This window comes from Trichosurus vulpecula, chromosome 1 (assembly GCF_011100635.1).
Source record: "Trichosurus vulpecula isolate mTriVul1 chromosome 1, mTriVul1.pri, whole genome shotgun sequence".
Classification (NCBI taxonomy): domain Eukaryota; kingdom Metazoa; phylum Chordata; class Mammalia; order Diprotodontia; family Phalangeridae; genus Trichosurus; species Trichosurus vulpecula.
The window spans coordinates 70,173,963-70,197,496 of NC_050573.1; the positions used below are offsets into that span (position 1 = coordinate 70,173,963).

The following is a 23,534-nucleotide window of genomic DNA, read 5'->3' on the forward strand; positions in this document are numbered from 1 at the left end:
TGGCCAGGTAGGGTGCTTCTGCAGTGATTAGGGAGGAGGAACAGGCAGTATTATTGAGAGGTGATGGGCAGCTAGGTGGCACAGTGGATAGAGCACTGGGCTTGGAATCAGGAAGACTCATCTTCCTGAGTTCAAATCTAGCCTCAGATACTTACTAGTTGTATGACCCTGAGCAAGTCACTTAACCCTCTCTGTCTCAGTTCCTCAACTGTAAAACAAGCTGGAGAAGGAAATGGCAAACCACTCCAGTATCTCTGTCAAGAAAACCCAAATGGGGTCATGAAGAGACGGACATGAATGAAACCACCGAACAACAATGTGGGAGGGAACTGGAAACTGAAGTTCCTTTGGCTACCACCAGGGACCGCCTGAGAGCCACCCACCTCTCCCTGTCCAAGAGCGCCCAGGGGCCTCTGGCCAGGAGTGCAGCCCCAGGGACAGTGATCAGACAAGGGCCTGTCTGGGGAGAGGCTGCTTTCTGCACTCCCAAATCTGGAGCCATAACAAGGGTGATTCAATTGAGGTACTTGCCTCAGGCAGGCAAAGCTGAGGGGTGCCAAAAATCTATAAAATATTTATCTACTACCCCAAGCATGCCATGCCATTGGGTGAGAGGGGCCACAATTTTCTATTCTGGCCTTGGGCAAAAAGTTAGCTGGTGACAGTGCTGTCCAAATACCAGATGTGGCCAGTTCTGCAGCATCAGCAACCCCCCTCCCTCTCCTTTCTCCTCTGACAGACAGCCCTCTCACCAGCTCCATCTGTCAGCATCTCTCCCTCTATTGGACAGGTCACCAACAGGGCAGATTGCAACCCTCCAGACCCTGGAGCAGCCTAGGGTTCCCAAGTGGCTCAGAGATGAAGCTAAGAGGGAACTGGGGCGCGAACTCGTGCCCCTGCCTTCAGGACCAAGGTCCAGCCCCAGAGGGCATCAGTAAATGGCAAAGGTCTCCTCCCCACCCCCTTACTCAATTGCCCTGCAGTTACTTGTGTGAAGCATTTTTTAAAGGGCTACCTGTCTTTAGCTTTCACTTAGGATTTCTAACATTTTCCACCAGTATTTTTGTCATACTATTCTATATAAACTAAACTAAATAAAGGATCTAGCTTTGATCAACAAATCTCAAAATCGCAAAAAAGTCAGGGACTTTACAATGGGAAAAGACCAACCATTCCATCTCACTCCTCTTAACAGTTAGGGAAACTGAGGCCAGCGAGGGTACTTGTATTCTTCTGCATATTTTGGAAAAGTAGGTGGTTATCATCACTAACATTTCTCCAACACTTTAGTTTACAAAGTGAGTTTACACTTTAGTTTACAAAGAGAGAAACTGAAGCTCAAAGAGGTCACAGCGCTCTGAAGTAGCCAAGCAAGAACTCAGAAGAAAATCTTTCAGTGCCAACTGCAGGGATCTTTCCAGTACAGCAGTTTTCATAGTTTTGTGTAGAGTGAAGAAAGCCCTAGGCTGAAAGTCAAGAGACCCGAGTTCTTCACTCTGTTGATTGGCCAGGTGATCATGGCCAAGTCTCTGGTTACCTTGTCTTTTCCCTAAAGCATCTGGCTTTGGGCCAGAGGAGGGTTTCAGGGGCTTCATGACAGACGTCAGGGTTAATGCTACCCAGAACCTCCGAGGCAAGTTCATGGTGAAGGGCACAATTGCTACAATATTGCCATCCACTGCTGTCACGGCAACTGTCTCTCCCCACTTCCTGTCTGCCACACTTGCAGGATGGTTTACAGTCCAGTAACCACTTCTCTTTGGCTTCTATTAACCTGTTGGCCTTCTATTACTCATTCAGTGGGTCTTTACTAAGCACCTGGTTAGAAGGGTGGGAGATGGAGATGAACTGGGCACTGCCCTGGAGAAGCTCCCAGAGTGGGGGAAAGAAAGGAAGGACAGATGTGGGTGTTACCCTTCAGGGGCTCCCAATGTGGATCTCTGGGCTTCATGGGGGCCCTCCCCCCTGCAAACGGAGGCTAAACAAGAGAAGAAACTCAGGCCTCAGGGGTAGCTTTGGTGGAAAACAGGAAGGGCTCCCGGATAGGGTTGGCAGGAGGCGGCTGTTACTTTAGCTTGTGATAGCTTCCTTTTCCTGCCCCTTCACCAAGATTTGTGACTCAACCTGGATGCTCCAGCTCTTGAATGAAGCATGGGTCCTTCCCTCCACTTCCCCAGCTTCCTGATCCAACATCCCCCTTCCCGTAGGCCCCACCCCCTCTCTTGCTCAGACACCTGCAAGTGACTCCTATTATCCAAGAAATCAATCCAGATACTCCAGAATTTGGCCAAAGCCTCCCACTCTAGTCTCTTCTCCCTGACATCAGCCCCTCCTAGCTAGCTCGGGGTCTCTTCACTGTCTCCCTGCCCCCACACGTCAGTTTCATTCCAACCTTTGCGCACAAACTCCTCCAGCTTGTCAAACCCTTCCAGACCTCTCCAAGTCCCCTCTAGCCTTCAAGATCTAGCCCCAGCCGTACTTCCTTCAGGGCCTTTTAGGCCTGCCCATTTTGAGATCCATAGTTTGGCCCTTGACTATAGTATGTCCTGAATGGTCCCTGGTTGTCAGTTTTGTCTCCTCCCAGACTAGGAGTTCCCTAAGGGCAGGGTCCAGGTCATCTCCATCTCCCATCCCTCTAGCCAGGTGCTTAGTTAAAAAACAAACCAACCAAACAGCTGAATGATTTGCTCACAAGGCTGATAGGTTAACGAAAACCAAAGTAAACCAAAGTACAGCTGCTACAATATTGCAAGCCATCCCACAACTGTGACAGAGACAGGAAAGGGGGGAGACAGTTGTGACAACTGCAGTGAATGGCAATATTGTAGCAATTGTGTGCCCTTCACCAGGAACTTGCCTCTGTCTCTCTGTAAACTGAATCCTGCAGGTGTGTAGCATTAACACTGCTGTCTGTCACAGAGCCCCTGAAACCCTCTGTCCCATGTTGAATTAGCCAGAGGCTTTAGGGAGAACACACACACACACACACACACACACACAAGACATAAATATGGGAGACATACACACAAGACACACTCATCCAACACACACGACACATACCCATGGGAGACATACACACAAGACACTCACCCAACACACACACACAAGACATACACACAATACACACCCAACACACGAGACATAAACATGGGAGACATACACAAGACACACTTACCCAACACACGAGAGACATACGAATGAGACATACTCATTCAACACACATACACACAAGACATATTCACCCAATACATACACACAAGACATATACATGAGACACACTCATTCAACACACACAAACACATACACATATACACACACACTTTTAGTCAGCTTTACCCAGAACTGGACATCAATGAACAGGAATGCCGAAGGTCTCCTGACTTCACTCTAGGTCACCTCCTGTTTGTGTTGATGGCCTGAATTCCCCTTGAGACAGCTTCATTTCCTCCTTTGTCAAATGATGCGTCAGACAGGCTTTACAGGAGTTGGCTATGAAGTGCTTCCAAGAACCTCTGTGTGAAAGTAAGGGGAGGGGAGCACAAGAAGGGAGCCTCATTTAGTGAAGACAAGCCTTGGCAGGGACTAAAAGCCCCTGGCTTTGAGATCCATCTCTGCCCCCACTTGTGTAGTTACCTCCAGCAAGTCATTCCCCTGCCTAGGCCTTAGTTACCTAACCAGTAAAAGGAGGGGGTTGGATTAATCATTAGATGGTCTTTGATGTCCCTGCTGGCTCAGAAGTTCTGTGTTCTAATCTCATATCTAACGATATATAAGAGCTATTTAATGCAGAGATAGCATTAACAATGATCCTTTTCCTTCCAGACTCAGAGCTATTCCTTCCTACTGGCTCCTTCACTGCTGCATCCAAACATGTTCCAGTTCCCCATCCTTAAAAATCCTTCTCTTATGAATATGAAAATGTTTTACATGATTGCACATGTATAACCTGTATCTGATTGCTTACTGTAGTCTCAGGGAGCAGAGAAGGGAAGGAGAAAGGGAATGATAGAATATGGAACCCCCCAATTTTTTTAAATGTTAAAAATTGTTTTAACACATAATTGGGTAAAAATAAAATATTATATATTTAAGAAAATAAAAAACAATTCAAACTAACCATTAAAAAATCTCTTAACCTTGCCCTCTCTAGAAGGTATAAGCCTATAACTCATTTGCTGCAAAACTCACTGGATTTGTAGTCAAGATAAACTAAGTTCGAACACCATGTCTGCCACTTCCTGCCTGTGTGACTTTGGGTAAGTCATTTCTCTTCTCTGGGCCTCAGCTATTGTAAGGGTAAACGAAGTGGACTTTTTACTGGTTTTTCTTTTGGAGTGCTCAGCACCAAGGCAATCAAGCGCCTTTGATTGAGTCTTGCCTTTGGTTGTAGGAAGGCCCACACCCTTTTGCTAATTAGGTCATGAGAGGTGTGAAACCATCGAGAGGTTGAAGTGCTCTGACTCTAAAGAAGTGTATATATACTCTGAGGTTAGCATTTTGTTTGGGGCTCACTCATTGGAAGAGTATTGGTGTGGAGAGTCTGGTTAGCCATTAGGGAGCACCCCCAGCTTTGAAAACCCAGATGTTGGTGCTTCTCTCTCTAGTAACTATGCATGTATAGCTTTGGTCAGACAGCTAGAAGCCTGTCTGTTGATTTGTGTTATTTGCTCTGTTTCTATGTTCTGTGTTTATGATTTCTGTTTGTATTTGCTCTGAAAGTTCAGGGTACTGATTTTTTTCTCCTGAACTAAGTGAATAATATATGTGTGTTTGGTTAAAGTGAGATTGTAAACCCCTTAAAGTTGCTTTCCTTAGAAAAGCAGATCAAAGAACCTGTGCTAGCAGCCCTTCTGTGTGCTGGTGTTATTGGTCTTATACCCCCACAGCAGCTGCTAGTAACACTGTTGTTACAGCTGTCTCTGTCAAATGGACCAAAAGACCTCTGAAGTCCCTTTCACTCTCGATTCCAATTACCCTAGAAAGAGTCCCCTACCTCAGCTCCTTGCACTTGCCTCTCACTCATTTACTCCCCAACCCCTTGTAATCCGGCTTCTAATTCTACCACTGGCCAGAAATTATTTTTCTAAAGGTCACCAAGGTCTTTTAATTGGGAGGCAGCCAGGTGGTGGTCTGGCGGATAGAGTGCTAGGATCGGAGTCAGGAAAACCTGAATTCAGACACTCATTAGTTGTGTGACCCTGGGTAATCTCTTTCAGAATCAGTTTGCTCATCTGTAAAATGGAGATAATAACAGTGCCTGCCTCACAGGGTTCTCATGAGGGTCAAATGAGATAACATATGTAAAACATTCTGTAAATGTAGCTATTATTAGGATTATTGCTAAAATCTATAGCTTTTTCTCAGTTCAAACTCTACTTGAGCTCTCTGTAGCATGTTATACCACTGCCCCTCCCCATCTCTTTGAATACTCTTTCCTCCTTGGGCTTCCACAACACTGTCTTCCTACTTGTCTGGCCACTCCTCTACCTCCTTTGCTAGGTCACTGCCTTCCTCCCACCCTCTAAGTGTGGGTGTTCCACTAGGCTCTGGCCCCTGGCCTCATCTTTTCTCTCTGTACAATCTCTCCTCTGGTGATCTTGTGTTCCCTGGATTCAATTTCCACCTTTAGAAAGATGACTCCTAAATACCCATTTCCAGCCCCAGTTTTGCTCCAGCTCCAAGTCTGAATGTCCAGATACCTGCTAGACATCTCTACTTGAACGTCTGCCTCAATGGCACCTCATTGTCCCAAACCTGAACTCATCATACTACCATGCTACTCCTACCAACTCCCGTGTTTCTATTGATGGTACCACCAGCCTCCTAATCACCCCGACTCAAAACCTCTGACTCTTCCATCTCCCTCTCCTCATATCCAATTAACTGCTCTCATCAAATTTCTGTTCTCTGTCCCTTTCCCTCCACTCACACAACTACAAGCTGAGTTCTGTCTCCCATCACTTCTCACCCAGATACCACTGCTATAGTGTTCTATTGGTTTCCCTGTTCCCATCCCTCCCTTCTCCAATCCACCCCTCCACACAGCTGTCAAAATAGTTTGCCTAATGCACAGGTCTAGCCATGCCAGTGCCTTGATTAAAGACCTTTGAGGGCTCTCTATTGACTAGAAGATAAAACATAAAACAGTCTGGACCTCAAGACTTTCCACAATCTGGTTCCAGGCCCTTTTCACATGACTCCCCTCCAGGCATTCTGGCTCAAAACAGACCACTAGCTGTTACAGAATCACAGAACTCGAGGGTTGGAAGGGACCCCACTGGCCATCCAGTCCAACCCATGCATGAGGGGAATCCCACTATTATATACCCTGAGCAGCAGTGTTCCCAGAATTCAATATGCCATTTTATCAAGTCAGAGAATTAGGTAGAAGGGACCTTAGAGACAGATCATCCAGTTCAACCCTTTCATTTTACAGGGGTGGAAACTGAGGCCCAAAGAGGGGAGGCAATCTGCCTGAGTTCACGCCAGTGAATAATGGCAGAGGCAGGGTTCAAGTTTAATCTTCTGACTCCTTTTCACTATATGCTCCAATGGCTCCCAATAGACTGTTGCACCTCCTGCTTCTGTGCACTGGTTTGCATGGGCTAAACCAAAACTTGGAATGTATACCCTCATCTCCAATGGAAAAACTGCTTTTATTTCTCCAAGTAGGAGCTCAGGTGCCACTTAATCAATGACAGTTCTCCTGTTCCACCTGTCCCACCTGTCCCCTGCCCCCAGCTGAAAGGGTTCTTTCCCCCTCACATCTTCATAGAGCACATAGAACTTCTCTTTTGCCCCTTTCAAAGTCTGCTCTGGGTCCTGTTTATCTCTTCCTGTGGTCCCCCGTCCCGCTGTAGGCTGGAAGGTGGGGGCAGGGTGTCAGCAATCATGTCATTTTGTCACCTTTGGGTTTTTAGTGCCCAACAAGGGCCTAATAATATTGAAATGAATTCTATGTTCTAAAATCTCTCCAGTTTTGACATTATCTGGTCTATGTTCTAAGGTGGAGGGTTTGCAACCTAGGGTCTGTAAGCTGGTTTTTTGTTTTTATATTTTGACAACCATATTTCAGTATAATTAGTTTCCTTTAAAATCTCACGTATTTTATTTTACACATTATAAAATGTTATTTAAAGAAGAGGTCAGATTTAACCAGACTGCCAAAGGGGTCCATGACACAAAACCGCTTAAGAGCACATGCTCTGGGGTCTTTCAGGGCTGATACCATCAGAGGATCACCACCTCCACTTGCAACCATGATAGGGATGGAGGCAAGGCAGGTCTACCCCAGAGACAGTGACTTCTAGGGGGCAGAGCTTGGATGGACTGGCTGGTCATCTACACTGGCCCAAATTTACCACATAATTCCTCACTCCTCGGCAAGGATTCTCCTTTAAAGCATATAGAGCATGTCCTTCACACCTGTGTAATCAATGGCAACGTTATTACTCCACTTTACAGATGAAGAAACTGAAGCCAGAGAGGAAAAATCTCTGTCTCTGTCTGTCTGTCTGTCTGTTTCTCTCTCTCTCTCTCTTTCCCCAAGTATCAGCATCTCGACTAAAACTCAGGCTGACTCTAAGGCCAGTGATGTCTAAACAGTGCCCCTTATGAGTCACCTCTTATAATTTATAGTTGGGGGGGGTCTGATGGGGAAGTGGGGGGTATGATGGGAAGGGGGATATGCTGTGTGCTTCAGAGGGTTAGGAACTGCCCTTTTTAGCTATGTAGAACATACCATTCAGCCAACTCCAGTGGTGCCCTCTTTGTGCCTCCCCAGACCTGGGTCCTGGAGGAGAAGCCTCTGACTGGGCTATGAGCTCAGAGCTGGATTAGCCAAGAAACAGGAGGAGCTGGGAGCGGGTGTCTTTCTTGTACCTCGAGGTCCGTTCCTGGTATTTGGTAAGGGAAGGTCACTTCCTGGGATGCTCACAGCTCCTGACCCTTGACCCCACCAAGCCCTCATGTAATAATGAGCTCTCTTAGCACCTCCCCCAGCATTAAATTCCCCATTGGGCATGGGTTAGAGGAAACCTGCCATGCTGTCCCTCACAAGGTTCAGGGGAGGCCCCTACCCCCTCACAGACCATCTGCTTTTCTTGCTGAAACCTGAGGCTGATCCGAGGCATCTGATTGCAGCTGCCCGGCGCCCGCTCGGCTCCGGAAACCCAGGCCTCACCACCTGCCAGGCCGGAGACGGGTCTGGGCACCTGGTGGTCAGTGGGGCCTAGACCACTGGGAGGGGGGAGTCAAAGGGAGGGAGGAAGGAGGAGAGAGTTGGTATATGTCTCTGTGTGTATATAATGTTTGATCATGAAAGGTGAGTGTATATACATATATATATACACACATACACACACACATATGTATACGCACAGATGTGTGTATGTATGTATAAGTATCTTCATAGAGAGGATCTGCAATATAGACTGAGAAGGGCCCTTAGAGATCACCTAATCCAACCCCCTATGTTTACAGATGAGGAAACTGAGGCTCAAAGATACGTAATTAACTGAACTGAGGCCCCACAGGTAATAACCAGTAGAACCAGGATCTAAACTCAGTTCCTCCAATCACAAATTGTGCTTCGGGCTCTGCAGACCATATATCTGTATAGACGTCTATCTGAGGGCACAGGGCCCTCTGCCAGGGGAGTGGGACTTGAGGAGAGAAAGGCCAGAGCAGTTCTGGGAAAAGGCCCAGCCCCAGCTTAGCTGACCTCCCTGTTGCTACGGCGCTTGAAGCCCTGATGCATGTCCCCCCCTTACTCAGGGCCTCAATCCATCCCAGAGCCTGCCCACATCAGCCGGCAGTGGCTCGTGCCAGATATCAATTACCTGCCGCAGTGTTTCCTGGGGACACTAATTAACTATGGGTGCTTGATGAGGCCTCCTGGCTCATCCATTACTCACTGAAGGCGCCCGGCCTTTCTCCAAGTGCTAGGCAGCTTGGCCCCCAGAGGTCCCAGATGAAGGGGTTGGGGTCCCAAGCTAGTCCTAGCTTGTCTGCCACTTTCCCCTAACCCTATCTTGTCACCTCCTTCCCAAAGTACAATCAGTCTCCCAGGAACAGCCCTTGTTCCAGCTGCTGCACAGATTCATACAGCAGGAGAAGTCCTTAGAAATCATCTACCCTCCAGCCAAATCATCCTACTTGCTGTTCCTCACATACAACATTACCTCCTCCCACCTCTGCATCCTTGCACAAACTATCCCTCATGTTTGGTGAAGTAGATCTCTGGGCCTCTAGTCAGGAAGACTCCTCTTTGTGGGTTCAAATCTGGCCTCAGACACTTACTAGCTGTGTGACCCTGGGCAAATCACTTAACCCCATTTGCCTTAGTTTCCTCATCTGAAAAACGGGCTGGAGAAGGAAATGGCCAATCACTTCAGGATCTTTGCCGAGAAAATCCCAAACGGGGTCCTGAAGAGTCAGACATGACTGAACAACTGCCCCTCTACCTCTTGGAAGGCTCAGCTCAGGTGCCACCTCTAACCAGAGTCTCTAATACTCCTAGGATACGCTCCATGTACAGTGGGGCCTCCCCACCCCATTGGATATGTATTTTGTTTTTACTTATCTTTGGGAATGTTGGTTTTGCTCCCCTACAGCAGAACTTTGAGGGCAAAGACTATTTCAGCTTTGTCTTCCTATCTCCAGTGCCTGGCACAATTGTAGATTAATAAATGCTTGGACTGAATTGAATCTAGTCGAATCTAGTTCAATCCATTTTACAGATAGGACAACTAGGGTCCATTAAGGGGAAGGGACTAGCCCAAGTTCCCATAGCCAGTCAGCCAGCTAAACGGAATCAGAAACCACTCAGAGCCAGTAGGCTCAGGTTCAATGTCCAGAGCAAGCAAACACAACAATGCTACATTTCATTGGGAAACTGTAGCAGAGGAAACCTAAGAAGAAGAGATACTGGCTACAATTCCACAATTAAGTGCAACATTGTAGCAATAGATCCTCTCCAGCCATGATGAGGCACGGAACACTGCCTGGAAGAAAGCTGACAAAGCCCTACAAGATGGAACGCAGCCTCAGAGAGTCAGGAGCCCTAAGAAGACCGAATGTTAGAGCTGGGAGCACCTCAAAACAGAGTATCCTGATCAGAAGGGGCCTGGGAACATAGAGTGGCAGAGATAAGAGGATGTAAAGGTCATCTAGTATAGGGGTTCCCAAACTTCAAGCCACAGTCCCCCGGGGAGACCCCAGAGATACTACTAGAAGCAGTTCCTAGGTGGCAAAGTGGATGGACCCCTGGGCCTGGAGTCTGGAAAACCTGAGTTCAAATCCACATTTGGACATTTACTAGCTGTGTGACCCTGGACAAGTCACTTAACCTCTGTCTGCTCCGTTTTCCTTAACTAACTGTAAAATGGGGATAATAATAGCGCCTAACTCCCAGACTTGTTGTGAGGATAAAATGAGATATCTGCAAATCTCTTAACATAGTGCCAGGAGCACAACAGGTGCTTAATAAATCCTTCCTCCCTTCTTTCCTTCCTTCCTTCCTTCCTTCCTTCCTTCCTTCCTTCCTTCCTTCCTCCCTTCCTTCCCTCCTTTCCTTCCTTCCTTCCTTCCCTTCTTTCCTTCCTTCCTTCCCTCCTTCTTTCCTCCCTCCCTTCCTTCCTTCCTTCCCCCAATAAAGACTTTCTGGGCACCACCAAAAAACACACAAAACAACTTTCGGCAAAGGGTTTCAGCAAAATCCCTATGTGCCCCCAAACACCATCAATTTGTTAATGTGTGTATATTTTTATTCATTCAATGGATATTAATGACACAACTGTTATTCCAGAGTTTGTGTGACATGTTTTTAGCCCAATATCCTCATTTTACAGATAAGGAAACTGAGACCCAGAGTACTTAGGTGTCTTGCCCAAGATCACACGAGTAATGTTAGGGCTGAGATTTTAATCCCAGTCTTCTGATTTCAGAGCTAGCATGATTTCCTCAGCACCGAATCAATTAGGTCAAAAGGGGGTACCTATACTTAATAAGGCCGAGGGTCATTGATTTAATCCATTCCCTTCATTCTCCAGATGGGGAACTGAGATCTGGAGAGGGAAAGGGCCTTGTCTAAGCTGTTAGACAAGGTTAGATGTAGTGTTGGTATAGTGCAAAGAGCTCTGGACTTGGAGTCAGGAGTCCTGGGTTTGACCTCAGACTGACACACACTTGCCATGTGATGTTGGGGAAGTACTTGATTTCACTGGGTCTCAGTCTTCTTATATGAAAAACCAGAAGCCTGGATGAGACCCCTTCCCACTCTGATTATATGTGAACCTATTCACAGAAGCCAGTCGCCGGTTCTTCTGATTCCCAGTGCAGGCCTCTTAAAAGGTCCAGCAAATTACTGTCTATGACCCTCCTTTTAGTCAGGCAGAACTTTAGCTAGTATCCCCATATCTACTTATGAAGATTCCTCAGGGACAGGGGAATGAGGAAGAGAGAGAGGACTTCACAGAGTATCAACGTGCCCCAACCATCCATAACAAGGCCTGACCAGTGTAAAGGGTGACTAAGGGGGGGGAGCTCTTGCCCTAAGTGATGCCATATTTTTACCCTAAGGTCTCAAGCTTGCTATCTTGCCCTGAACTGATTCTACTCTCTCTCTCTCTCTCTCTCTCTCTCTCTCTCTCTCTCTCTCTCTCTCTCTCTCATCTACCTCTTTCCTTCCTTTCTCTCTCTGTCTCTCTCTCTCTCTCTGCATCTGTCTGTCTCTCTCTGTCTCTGTCTCTCTGTTTTAGGTGTGCCTATTGGCTCCCCAGCTAGCCTGAAACTGCCCAAGCCCCTGGGGTGGGGCAAGGTCTGGGTTTCTCACTTCTACCATCACTGAGAGATGGTAAATAAATGACCATAGCTTCTGCCTGGGGAAAGTGGTGGCCTCCTAGATCTCAATTCCTAGGCAGGAAGGGATAAGTGCTAAGGGGGGGCGGGAAGGGACTGAGGGGATTCCACTTCCTACAAGAAACAGGTGGACATGAGCCCTGGGGGTAACTGGTCTCAGCTGTTCCTCATCCAGAAGCCTCTGGGAGCAGAGAGGGGAGGCAAGGAAGAGGGAAAGGAGACCTTGCTGACATAGGCAACATGTTCGGAGGAGCTGCTGGGCACTCTCTGATTTGAGGGGTCTTGTCTCCTCTCCACTGCACATGCCCACCACACACAGAGAGCATACATTGTACATACACCACCCCAATGTTTGTGCAGATACATGCATCATGAACGTCAATTGTTTCACACAAAACCAGCAGATAATGAACAAACGGGTACACAGGACACACAAACATACCAATGGTATGTGCAGATATACACAATGAACACCAACTGCTTGTATGCAGGCCTACAGGCACATACTATATAGATGTGTACATACATTCATGGAATACCGAGGTGGCATAGTGGATAGGGCACCAAGCCTGGAGTCAGAAAGATCTGAATTTAAATTCACTTGCTGATACTAGCAAGTTGTGTGGCCCTGGACAAGTCACTCAACCTGTTTGCCTCAGTTTCTTCATCTGTAAAATAGGGATAATAATAGCGCCTACTTCTCATGGTTGTGGTGAGGAACAAGTGAGAGAACGCCTTTAAAGTGCTTCTATTAGGTATTAGGATTATTTTTACAAACACCAGGCACACCCATATAAACAAAAGGCAGCCATCACAACGGGATCTCTCGTGTTCACAAAGCACACATATCGTGGGTGCGAGTACTGCACAAATATGAAGCACATGGGATCATGGGATCAGAGATTCTGAGTCGAAAGGAACCTAAAAAATTATTGAATCCAACTATCCCATTTTACACATGAAGAAACTGAGATTGAGAGGGGGAAGTGACTTGTCTAGGGTCCCACAGCTAGTAAGGACCAGAAGCAAGATTCAAACCCAGGCCCTCCTGACTCCAAGCATAGTGCTGGATCCATGCAGCCTCCTTCCACCTGCACATCCGCACAATGGAGGTGTCAACACAAGCCACGCACAACCACCACAAGCCGTGCACAACAATCTCATGCCACTATACGTTTTCACATGTACTGAAGTTATACAGTGTTTCTCAAACAAAAGCCTGTTCCATTGCCCCTTTTTGCTGTCCTCACAACACACAAACACATAATTGCTTGCGACCCTCATCCATACCTATAGATAGAATTCCCTGTTCCTCCCCTTCTCCATAAAGAACCAAACCTTCCCCCTAGCCTTAGAGTTCCAGGCCCTTCCTTCCCCCTCCACAGATCTCCGCCCACCCACCACTTCATCTCCTCTCTGCCCCCATGGGGGTAGTGGGGTCTGTGGGCTTGGGAACAGGATGTGGGGTCACTGAGGGTCGGCATGCCTGGAGGCAGAGGAATGGCCTTGGTGATGCCCCTGTTTGGCAGATGACCACCCAGAAGGGCTGGGCCTGGAGCCAGAGGGGCCTTAGCTGCTCCCAGCTCCACCCCCATAAAGAGGCATGGGGATATAATGGATAGAGCCCCGAGAGTCAGAAGGCCTGGATTCTAGATCTAGCTCTGGCTTGGCTGCTAAGTTGCTGTGTGACTGTGGGAGTGTGCTGCGCCTCAGTTTCCATATTTTGTAAAATAAGAATGCTGGACTAGATGCTTCAAGGTCAACACCGACATTCTGTGTTCCACATTCCTGATGACAGATGAGGGCCCCCACCTCCATTCTCTAGATGAGGGAAAAGGGAAGAAGCTGAGTTGCCTTGGGGATCCCGATATTCCCAAGCAGTGCTCTGGGTAACCAGGGCCCCTTACTAAGACTCACCCACCGGGAATGAGTGCATAGCCGGCAAGAATTGATCTCAGAGTTTCTGCTCCGTAGGGGGATCGGATGACCAGGCTCTGCTCACAGCTGCTTCTGCCTAGCCTGGTTCTCAGTCTGTCTAGGAACTTGGCAAAGAGAGTTCAGTGTCAATGAGGACTGGTAAATGAGGAAGCCATCCCCAGGATCCAGTTAGGTTGGATTCATTCACCGGAGGCAGAGGGAGGAAAAGAGAGATGACAGAGTGCTGACAACAGCAACATAATATAATGTCTTAATATAAGGCGATGGGAAGTAGTGCCGAGAACCACGAATTGGCAGGAGATTTGGGTTATGGTCCTAGGTATGCACAGACAGGCTGATTTGCCTCCGCCTCTGCTACTTACCATCCATGTGATCCTGGATAAGTCACTGAGGCCCAGACAAGTGCTTTACCTCTCTGGGGCTCAATTTTCTATAAAATGACGACTAGGTGATCTCTAAGGGACTTTCCAGCTCTGACACTTTATGTTCTATGGTTATAGTTCTCACCACTGCCTGTAGCTCTGTGACTTCAGGCCTGAGTCAATTGATAGCATGGATGCAAGTCCATTGCTGAGGAGGGTTGAATTTGGAGTCACAGGACCTGAGTTCAAATTCTGGATTTGCCAGGTGGGCAAGTCATTTAATTCCATGGGCCTCAGTATCCCCACCTGTAAAATGAGGGAGTTGGACTCAATAATTTCTAAGGTTTCTTCCAGCTCAATATCTATGATCTATGACTCTTCTAGGCCTCAATTTCCCCACCAGTAAAATGGATATAACTCCCATTCTCCCTACAAGGTTGTTGTGACATGGGGTAGTGAATTCAAAAGCCCCCTTTGTACTCCATAGAACAGTTTTTATAAATGTCAGGGATTATGAAGGTATTATTATTATTAGCAATAATTTCAATTTGTACAGTCTTATTTATATGTCCTTCCAAGTCACTTTCACATTCATTATCTCATAAGATCCTCACATCAACCCAGTAAGGCAGGCATTAATAATCCTGCTGAGAGCCAAAGAGGCGGAGGTGGGGGTTGGGGGGGTGAGTCAGTCAATGTCAATGGCCAAACTGGGACTAGAAGGGTGGTCTCCTGACTCCCAGCCCACAGGGCTAGGCAGCTCCACCGGGGTGTGTGTGTGTGTGTGTGTGCCCTTGACATGAGGACTCCAGGGTTTGTTATGCCATGAAGGCACAGTAGCCAGGGGGCCAGGGGGCAGAAAAGAGGAGGCAGGCCTGGGGGAACCAGGTTTGGGGCCAAGGCCTAGAGCCTAGGGCCTTCTCCTGGAGTCCTGGGGCTCACTTTCGCCAGCTAGCTCTCTGGCTAATTAATTTTAATTACCGCCTTTCACTGTTTGGAAATTGGGCCCGTCAGGGAGAAAATCTAGCAGCAGCAGCGACTTGTAATTAGGAAAAAGGGAGAGGGAGACAGAGAGAGGGAGACACTGAGACACTGAGTCCTCGTATCAGTGAATCGTTTAAAGGAAATTAAAGTGTCATTTACACCGAGCATGTAATTAAGGGGGGGGCGGTAAGCAGCCCCAGATGGGGGACTCACGGTTCTCTGGGAGTCGGAGGCTGGGGGACTCTGGGCCCAGAAGAGTCAGGGGACTAGGGCTAGGGGACTACAGATGAGTCCCAGGGGAGACAAGGGGTTGAGACTGGGGGTGGAGGCAGGTGCCTTAAGGGGAGCAGGAGGCTGAGGTGGCAGTGCCACAAAGTAGAAGCCGAGGAGCTAGGTAACACAGGAAAGATGGAGGGGTGTGTGGTGTTTAGTAGAGTAAATGAATCCATTTACAGGACACATTTGGGGGAAAGTCCACCTTGGAGGCTGGGCCCCTTTGAGCTGGGGGAGGTGAGAGAGGGGCCAGCAGGTTTCAGACAATTCTACTAGAAGACATCTCCTTATCCCATCAGGCTCAAAGTGTGAGGAGTGACTGGAAGGGAATCCTGACCTTCCAAACCATTCATCCTAGCTGAGTCTCTACCTCTCTCCTCCTCAGCTGGCTCACAGGGTTGACACCATCTGGTTCAAAGGTTCCCAACCTGGAATACACATTTCCCCCAGAGGTCCAAGAAGTCTGTCAAGGAGGTATTTGGTAAATAACTATATTATCCTGTTGAAATATCCTGAAAGTAGTAGTTTGTGAGGAAAAAATGTTATGTACCTAAGTTTTCTTCATGAATAATTAATCTCTTTAGGTCGCTATATGGCTCAGTGAAGAGTATATTTGGCCTCGGAATCAGGAAGACCTGGTTCTCGTCTTGCCTCGGACACTTGCTTTCTATGTGACCCTGGGCACTCAGTCTCAGTTTCCGTATCTGTAAAAGGAGGATAATAATAGCTCCTACCTCATAGGGTCGTTGTGATGATTAAATGAAAAAGCACAGGTAAAATATTTCGCAAACCTTAAAGCACTATATTCTTGTTTAGCCATGTCTGACTCTTTGTGACCCTGTGGACCAATGTTATCCATGAGGTTTTCTTGGCAAAGATTCTGAAGCAGTTTGCCATTTCAGAGGTTAAGTGACTTGTCCAGGGTCACACAGCTAGTAAGTGTCTGAGGTCATATTTGAACTCAGGTCTTCCTGATTCCAGGCCCAGCGCCCTATCCACTGAGCCACCTAGCTGCCTCAAAGCACTATGATATACATGATAGCTTTTCTTATTTATCTAATTTCTTACATGCATATGCATAACAGACTCTTGAATGTCTCAACTTGGAGACCTCCTCAGGCCACAAGGGATCAATGGATAGATTTCCGTAGGTCTGTGAACGAAGATGGGGCAGGGGATTACATCTTTATTTTCATTAACCTTTAACTAAAATTTAGCCTTTCCTTTAATTATAAATTTAACAAAAAGCAGGCAAATTATTCTGAGAAGGGGTCCATCAAAGAGGTCTGCGTCACATAAAAGGTTAAGGACCTTTAGTCTCGAATAGATTTCCTTTTTATATCAAATAGGAGTTGTGGCGATAGTGAAATAATGAAAGCTGAGGGGTCTGGGACCTAGGGAGGTTGGGGGTCCCTGATCTAATCTAGTTACTGTTTGTCCATGGGGATGTGCCTCACCTAAGGTCACACAGACACCAAGGAATTGTTAAGTTCTCCCGGGTCTGGTGACAGGCCTGGTGGGGCTGTGGAAAGAATCCTGGTCTTGGAGTCGGGAGACCCCGGATGAAGTCTTGGCCCCACTATTTCCCAGCTGTCAGATCTGGACAAATTACTTCCCCTTTCTGGGCTCTAGGTTCTCACCCATCGAAAGCAGCTAAGGGTCCCCTCACTATTGACTGACTTTACTATGACATTTACTGAGCACTTTGCTTACCTTCATATACTATAAAATGAGAGGGTCATTATTTAAGTTAGCTCACCTCTCTGGGCCTCAGCTTTCTTATCTGTAAAATGGGGGTAACAATTCTCACATTACCTACAGGTTTTGTTTCTTCAAGGCACTTTAAAAGTTCTAAATTACTAGAGAAATCTGAGCTACTGTAGTTCTTATGATATGGGGGCTCGGTGAGCAGGGGGCGCAGAAGCTTGGAGAAAGAGAGGAGCCATCCCTGAGGGCTGGAGGAGTCCAGGAAGGACTTTCTCTTTGGGTCTTTGCACGCTTACTGCCCAGGAGAGTGCTAAGCATTGCTTGATGAGTAAATGAATGAATGAACAAATGAATGAGGAAGCGAGGCTTCTTACTCCAAGGTAGCGTCTCCTGTCTGACCCATTTCCTTGCTCCTTCCCGTCCAGTGTCCTAAGTTCCACTCCACTTTTTCCTTCCTCCTCACTCTCCCTGGACGCTCAACTCCTTGGAATTCCTCTGGCCTTGGGGAGGAGCTTTGTGGGGGCTCCAGGGCCTCCGATCCTCCTACCTTCAGGCCATTCATTGGGTTGTAAGGATTTGGACCAGAGAAACTGACTAAGGCGGGACCTGGTCCCTTACTAACTCTCTCTCAGCACCCTCCTTATACCTTTTACAGGCTAAATCATTCACCAATTCAGCAATTCTTTAAAACATCCCCCAAGTATATAAATGGTACCAAGGTGGGGGAGGAGGAGGCTGGGAGAGAGAAAGGCTGCTGGGACCGTTACCCCTGTAGTGCTAAGAAAAGCCTAATTTGCTGTAACCTTGGACAAGTCACTGTCCCTCAGTCTCATTCTCTGTAAAACAAGGAGGTTTGAAGTAGATTTGGAGCCACAGGATCCACCAATTGCTCACTACCTACACTCCACTGGCAAGTTACCTCTGAGCTTTATTAGAGTCCTCATCTATAAAATCCGACTAGATAATGTCCAAGATCCCTTTCAGCTCAAAATCTGTAATCCCACATATGTCTATAATATGCCTTCCAGCTCTGACATTCTGTGTTCCGAGATTCCTTCCAGCTCTGACAGTCTATGTTCTCTGGCTATGATTCTAAGCCAGCCTGAGTAAGGAGGGGTTGGGGGGGGGGGGAACACAATGGGAAACTCAGTGTGCGTCATCGGGAAGGGGAGCATTAAGGGGCCTGGCTCAGTGCTGGGAACGGAAGGCAATCCAGTCCAAGGATAAGAACAAAACAAAGGCAGAGAAAGAGTCCCGGGGGGGAAAGCTCCGGGGTCAGAGCGGACCACAAGACCCCAGTGAGTCAGTAGCCTGGAATGTCCCAAGGAGAGGCTGACAGAAGGGAGGGGAGGATGGGGCAGGACAATAATCGAGGAAGAACAACAGTTACAGGAATCAAGGTAGACTTTATTTTAGTTACTCTAGCGCTTCTTCATTTTCCACTCAGTAGTAAAAGGATTCCTGGATTCAGAGCCCAACTGGAATTTGGGTTCTGCTACTATCTAGCTGTGAGGCTTTCAAAGAGTCACAGAACTTCAGAGTTGGAAGGGAGCTTGGTGGCCTTTAGGGCCAAGCCACAGAAGCAGAGCTGGAAGGGACCTTAAAGGTCTAAGACCCTCAATTTACAAACGAGGAAACTGAGGTCCCCAAAAGTTAGTGACATCAAGGTCATGAAACCAGTGCAAGCAGTTTACACGTTTTATCTCATGTAAGCCTCACAACAATACTGGAAAGTAGGTGAGATACACACACACACATTCCATTTTACATTTGAGGAAACGAAGTCTGACACAGGGTAAGTGACTTGCTCAAGGTCACGTAGTAAATGTCTAAGACAGGATTAGAATTCAGGTCTTCCTGATTCTAATTCTAGCACTCTTTTCATAAGGAACCTCTTGGCTCTGACAGTCTCTGCTCTAAGGTCCCTCTCATCTCTGCCATTCTGTATCCAGATGGATATTTCCCATCATTTATAGTCTCTGACTTCCTGTGATTTGGGAGTACCAGGTGGATCGCCCCATGATCTCGGGTCTGTTAGGTCTCTGCCCGTACAGAAGCCATCCTTTTGCCAAGAGGTACTCCAGTTCCAAAGGGTGAGGACATCTGGGTGATGCAGTGTGGTCCAGCTCTGCTTGCAGAGATAAAACCTAATTCATGGCTTAGCATTCTCTCCATACATCAGGAGGAAGCTTCCTCCTTGCAAAATGCTTTCCAGAGGCTCTGCAGCTGCATTTAGTTTTCCTAGTTGGCCTCTGGGCCAGGGCCATGACTACCTCCAGGCCAATCCTTCCTGCTTAAACTTTCTTCTCAGACAAGGTGGAAGTTTCCCAGAGAAAGGAAGGTCAATCCCTTGTGCACCCAATGTCTCAAAACCCTAAGGGTCTGAAAATTCCTCCCATTGTCTACCCAAGGACTAACTGGCTACTACCACAGACCAGTCTCTTTCTGCCTTCACCTGGGATGGAGGCCTTGATCTCTATGGGTAACAACCTGGTTTTGCCTCCTATCAGCCTTCCTGGTAAGTCAGGAGAAAATCTCTGTCCAGCCACAGATCCAAGGAGCCGTGCTCCTGGAAACTGCCATTCCTGTGGCAATGCTTAGGGCTTTCCTCACCACCCTGGAGGATAGGTATTGTTATCCCTACTTTACAAAGAAGGCAACTAAGGGGCCAGAGAGGAGTGACTTAGCCAAGACCACACGGCTGGTTAGCAGCAGAGGCAAACCTGAACGCTCATCACTTGCCACCACATCCAGCATCCATTCCTCTAAATCGCACTGTCTCTGTCACTTACATATTCCATGCCTTCCCACATTTCTCCCTTCTCTCAGGGAAACAAAAAATCTAAATCGACAATCCAGAATCCCACCCTGAGAATGATGTAGGGTCAGTACTCCCAGCAACGAAGAGGAGAGGAGAGGAGGGGGAAGCAGTTTGAGGAAGGGTGAGTGGCCCCTTGGCTCTGGCTCCTGCCCGCTCTTTGTTGCCTGCTGTCCTCCTCACCCCGTACCCCAGGGAATCACTAAATGGGCTGAAGTCATCGATCTTTGCCACACAGGGACCATCTATAAAGAAGCCTCAGGGAATGCTAACATTATTACTAGCTGCCAGCTCTCCAGTACTTGAAAGTACATCATATACCTTACTTATAAACCACTGGGTCAGTCAGGGGGTGTAAGGATTTTTATTGTTCAATTGTTTCAGACTCTTTGTGACCCCATTTGGGGTTTTCTTGGCAAAGATATTGGAGTGGTTTGCCATTTCCTTCTCCAGCTCATTTTACCGATGAGGAAACTGAGGCAATAGGATTAAGTGACTTTCCCAGGGTCACACAGCTAGCAAGTATCTGAGCTGGATTTGAAATCAGGTCTTCCTGATTCCAAGCCCGACACTCTATCCCCTGTGGCCACCTAGCTGCCCAGTGCAGGGATTATCCATACCCTTTTATAAAGATGGAAACTGACTTCAAGAGGGGGAGAGCCTTGGTGGAAGCCTCACTGCTAATAGGCAGCATGGCTAGGACTTAAACCCAAATCTTCTTCCTCTGTCTCATGCTCTCTCGGCCATACATGCCATGCGGCCCACTTGTGAGAAGATTGGAGGGATGGGGTAGATACTACAGTAGGCTCCATACACTTCGTCCCTCACACTGCCCTTGCCCCCTCCTGCCCCCACTTGCAGCAAAGGGCTTGGGAATTAGCTATCAACACAGTTATTTCCTTATCTGCCCTCACAAGGCTGGTACAAGGCAAAGAGAGGTTTATCCTGGGAAATCCAGTCATGTATATGTCCAGGACTACATCTCCCATCATGCCTTGGACTTTGGTACTGGTTTAGAGAAAGGTACCCAGTCAGGCTCTGTGTATATGTGTGTGGGGGGGTTGTGAGGGGGCAATGCCAGAGGCCTGGGTGAAGGGAGAGAAAGGGAGAGGGCAGCATCAGATTCTTGATCCCAGACTAGTCACCAAAAGAAGGATTTTTAATAACCTGAGGCTCATGGCCCCCCAAATCACCTTAACACTTTCTAATTTACGGGCACTTTATCTGGATGTCCCTTGTGGAGGGATGATGAATGAGTTTGATAATCAGAGAGAATTATGTTCCTCAGGCGAGTGGCCCCAGCCCTAACATTGCTCACTGCTTCCCTGGTCTGGCCCAGCTGCTCTACAGAATAGGGGGCCAGCTTGCGGGGGGACCCCTTGCACAGTCAGACTCAGTAATGGCTTCTCATGACATCAGAGTCTCCACGAGGGCAAGCACTGTCTGAGCTCACAAAATTCAGAGCATCTTGGTGTCAGAAGGGATCTCAGCAACCAAATCGTCTATCACAAGAATCATCTCTATGAGTGGTTGGTCATCCAGCTTCCACATGGAAACCTCCAGGGATGAACTTACTCCTCCCACAGCAATCTGTTCCACTCCAGGACAGCTCTAATTGGTATCAAGTTGCTGGGTTCTCCCCACCCCCCTTTTCTGACATTGAGCAGAGACCCACTCTCCAAATTCCACTTTGCTCCTCGTTCTGCCCTCTGGGGTCAAGCAGAAAAAGCTAATCCCTTCTCCCCACAACAGGCCTTCATATTTGAAGACAACTCTTAGGGTTTCCCTAAATTTCTTCTTCACATCCCCAATTTCTGACATCCTGGCTGACCTCCTCCTGGGCTTTTCCTGCTCCTCAGTGTTCTTCCTAAAATGTGGTACCCGGACTGAACACAGAAATCCAAATATAAGCCAACCGGCAGAGACGACAGTGAGACTGTTTATCTGCCTTGTTCTGGATGCTATCTAAAACTGGTTATCTCAGGGTCCAGAACAGCACTCTGCACACAGTAGGTGCTTAATATTAGTTCCCAGGATCATGAACTTCAAAGTCATTTTAGAGACCATTAGTTTCCTCCCCTCCCCCAATTTACTGATGCCAAGAGAAATTAAGTGACTGATCAAGGTCATACAGGCAAAGGCAGCAGAACCCCAGGTAGAACTTGAACCCTGATTCTCTGGCTCTAGAGCGATTGCTCTTTCCACTGTGCCATTCTGCTTCTCTAATGGGAACTGAATCAAACTGGATTTCCTCCAATGGGCTCATCCTCAGGGCCTAGGCAGCCTTGGACAGAGTCCAGTGTTGGACACCCATCTGGGGCTACTTCACTGCAGTCTCACCAGAAGGCAGGGGGTTAGATGGCATTGGTGCCTCCAGGACCTTTTCCATTCCACACAGGCCTGTCAATTCCTAACTCTGGCCTGGATGATGGGTCAATTGGAAAATTAGCAAAATGTCTCCTGACAGCTTCTATGGGCAAGACACGTGTGTGTGTGTGCGTGTGCGCACGCGCGTGCGCGCACGTGTGTGTGTGTGTGAGAGAGAGAGAGAGAGAGGATAGAATGAGAGAGGAGAGAAGGGGAGGGGGAGATGCAAGAGAAAGAGAGAGAGGAGAGAAAAAGAGAGAGAGGCGATAGAATGAGAGAGGACAGAAGGGGGGAGAGGCGAGAGAAAGAGAGAGGCAAGAAAAAGAGAGGCAAGAGAGAGAGAGAGAGGTGAGAGAGAGAAAAAGAGAGAGGCGAGAGAAAGAGAGAGAGGAGAGAAAAAGAGAGAGAGAGGTGAGAGAATGAGAGAGGAGAGAAGGGGGGGAGAGGCGAGAGAAAGAGAGAGAGAGGCAAGGAAAAGAGAGGCGAGAGAGAGACAGAAAGAGAGAGAGGCGAGAGAATGAGAGAGGAGAAAAAGAGAGAGAGAGAGAGAGAGAGAGAGAGAGAGAGAGAGAGAGAGAGGAGAGAGAGAGAGAGAGAGAGAGAGAGAGAGAGAGAGAGAGAGAGAGGAGAGAGAGAGAGAGAGAGAGAGAGAGAGAGAGAGAGAGGAGAGAGGAGAGAGAGAGAGAGAGAGAGAGAGAGAGAGAGAGAGAGAGAGAGATCTTAGAATCATAGACTTGGAGAATCTCAGAGGCAGAAGGAACCCTAGTCCACCTATCCCATCTATCTCAGAGGGCACAAAATACCCTCTCAGACCTTCCTGACAGGGGTCATCCAGCCAGCCTCTGCTTGGACCCTTCCACTGATGGGTAGCTCAGGTCTTTATGTGACAGCCTGTTCTATAGTAGAATAGCTCAGACTGTTAGGATGGTAAAACCTTCCTCTCTATAATTCACTGGTCCTAGTCCTTCTGGGGCCACAGAACTGTAGAGTTGGGAACGACCTTCAGAAGGGACCAAGTCCAAATTGCACCCAAGTAGAAAGCCCCTATACAACACCTCTAGCAAGTGGCGATACAGACTCTGCTCAAAGACTTCCAGTTGCAGACAGACAACTCACAACCTCCCAAGGCAGCTTATTCCACTTTGGGACAGCCGCAATTGTTAGAATGCTTTTCTTTATATGGAGACGCAATCAGGTTCTCCAAAACTTGAATCACTCCAGGCTCT

At 47.7% G+C, this 23,534-nt stretch overlaps 1 protein-coding gene across 1 annotated transcript in view; it reads right to left on the reverse strand.

The window, feature by feature from the left end:
- SEMA6B (semaphorin 6B) overlaps nucleotides 1-23,534 on the reverse strand; it is a 49,147-nt gene that overhangs the window by 17,032 nt on the left and 8,581 nt on the right. The window contains exons 3-4 of the mRNA XM_036741629.1: nucleotides 3,337-3,512; nucleotides 1-18 (exon numbers count right to left, since the gene is read on the reverse strand). The exon at nucleotides 1-18 is cut by the window's left edge and continues 149 nt beyond it. Coding sequence (XP_036597524.1) covers nucleotides 1-18; nucleotides 3,337-3,350 — 32 coding nt within the window. The 5' untranslated portion in view covers nucleotides 3,351-3,512. The remainder of the gene's footprint in view (nucleotides 19-3,336; nucleotides 3,513-23,534) is intronic.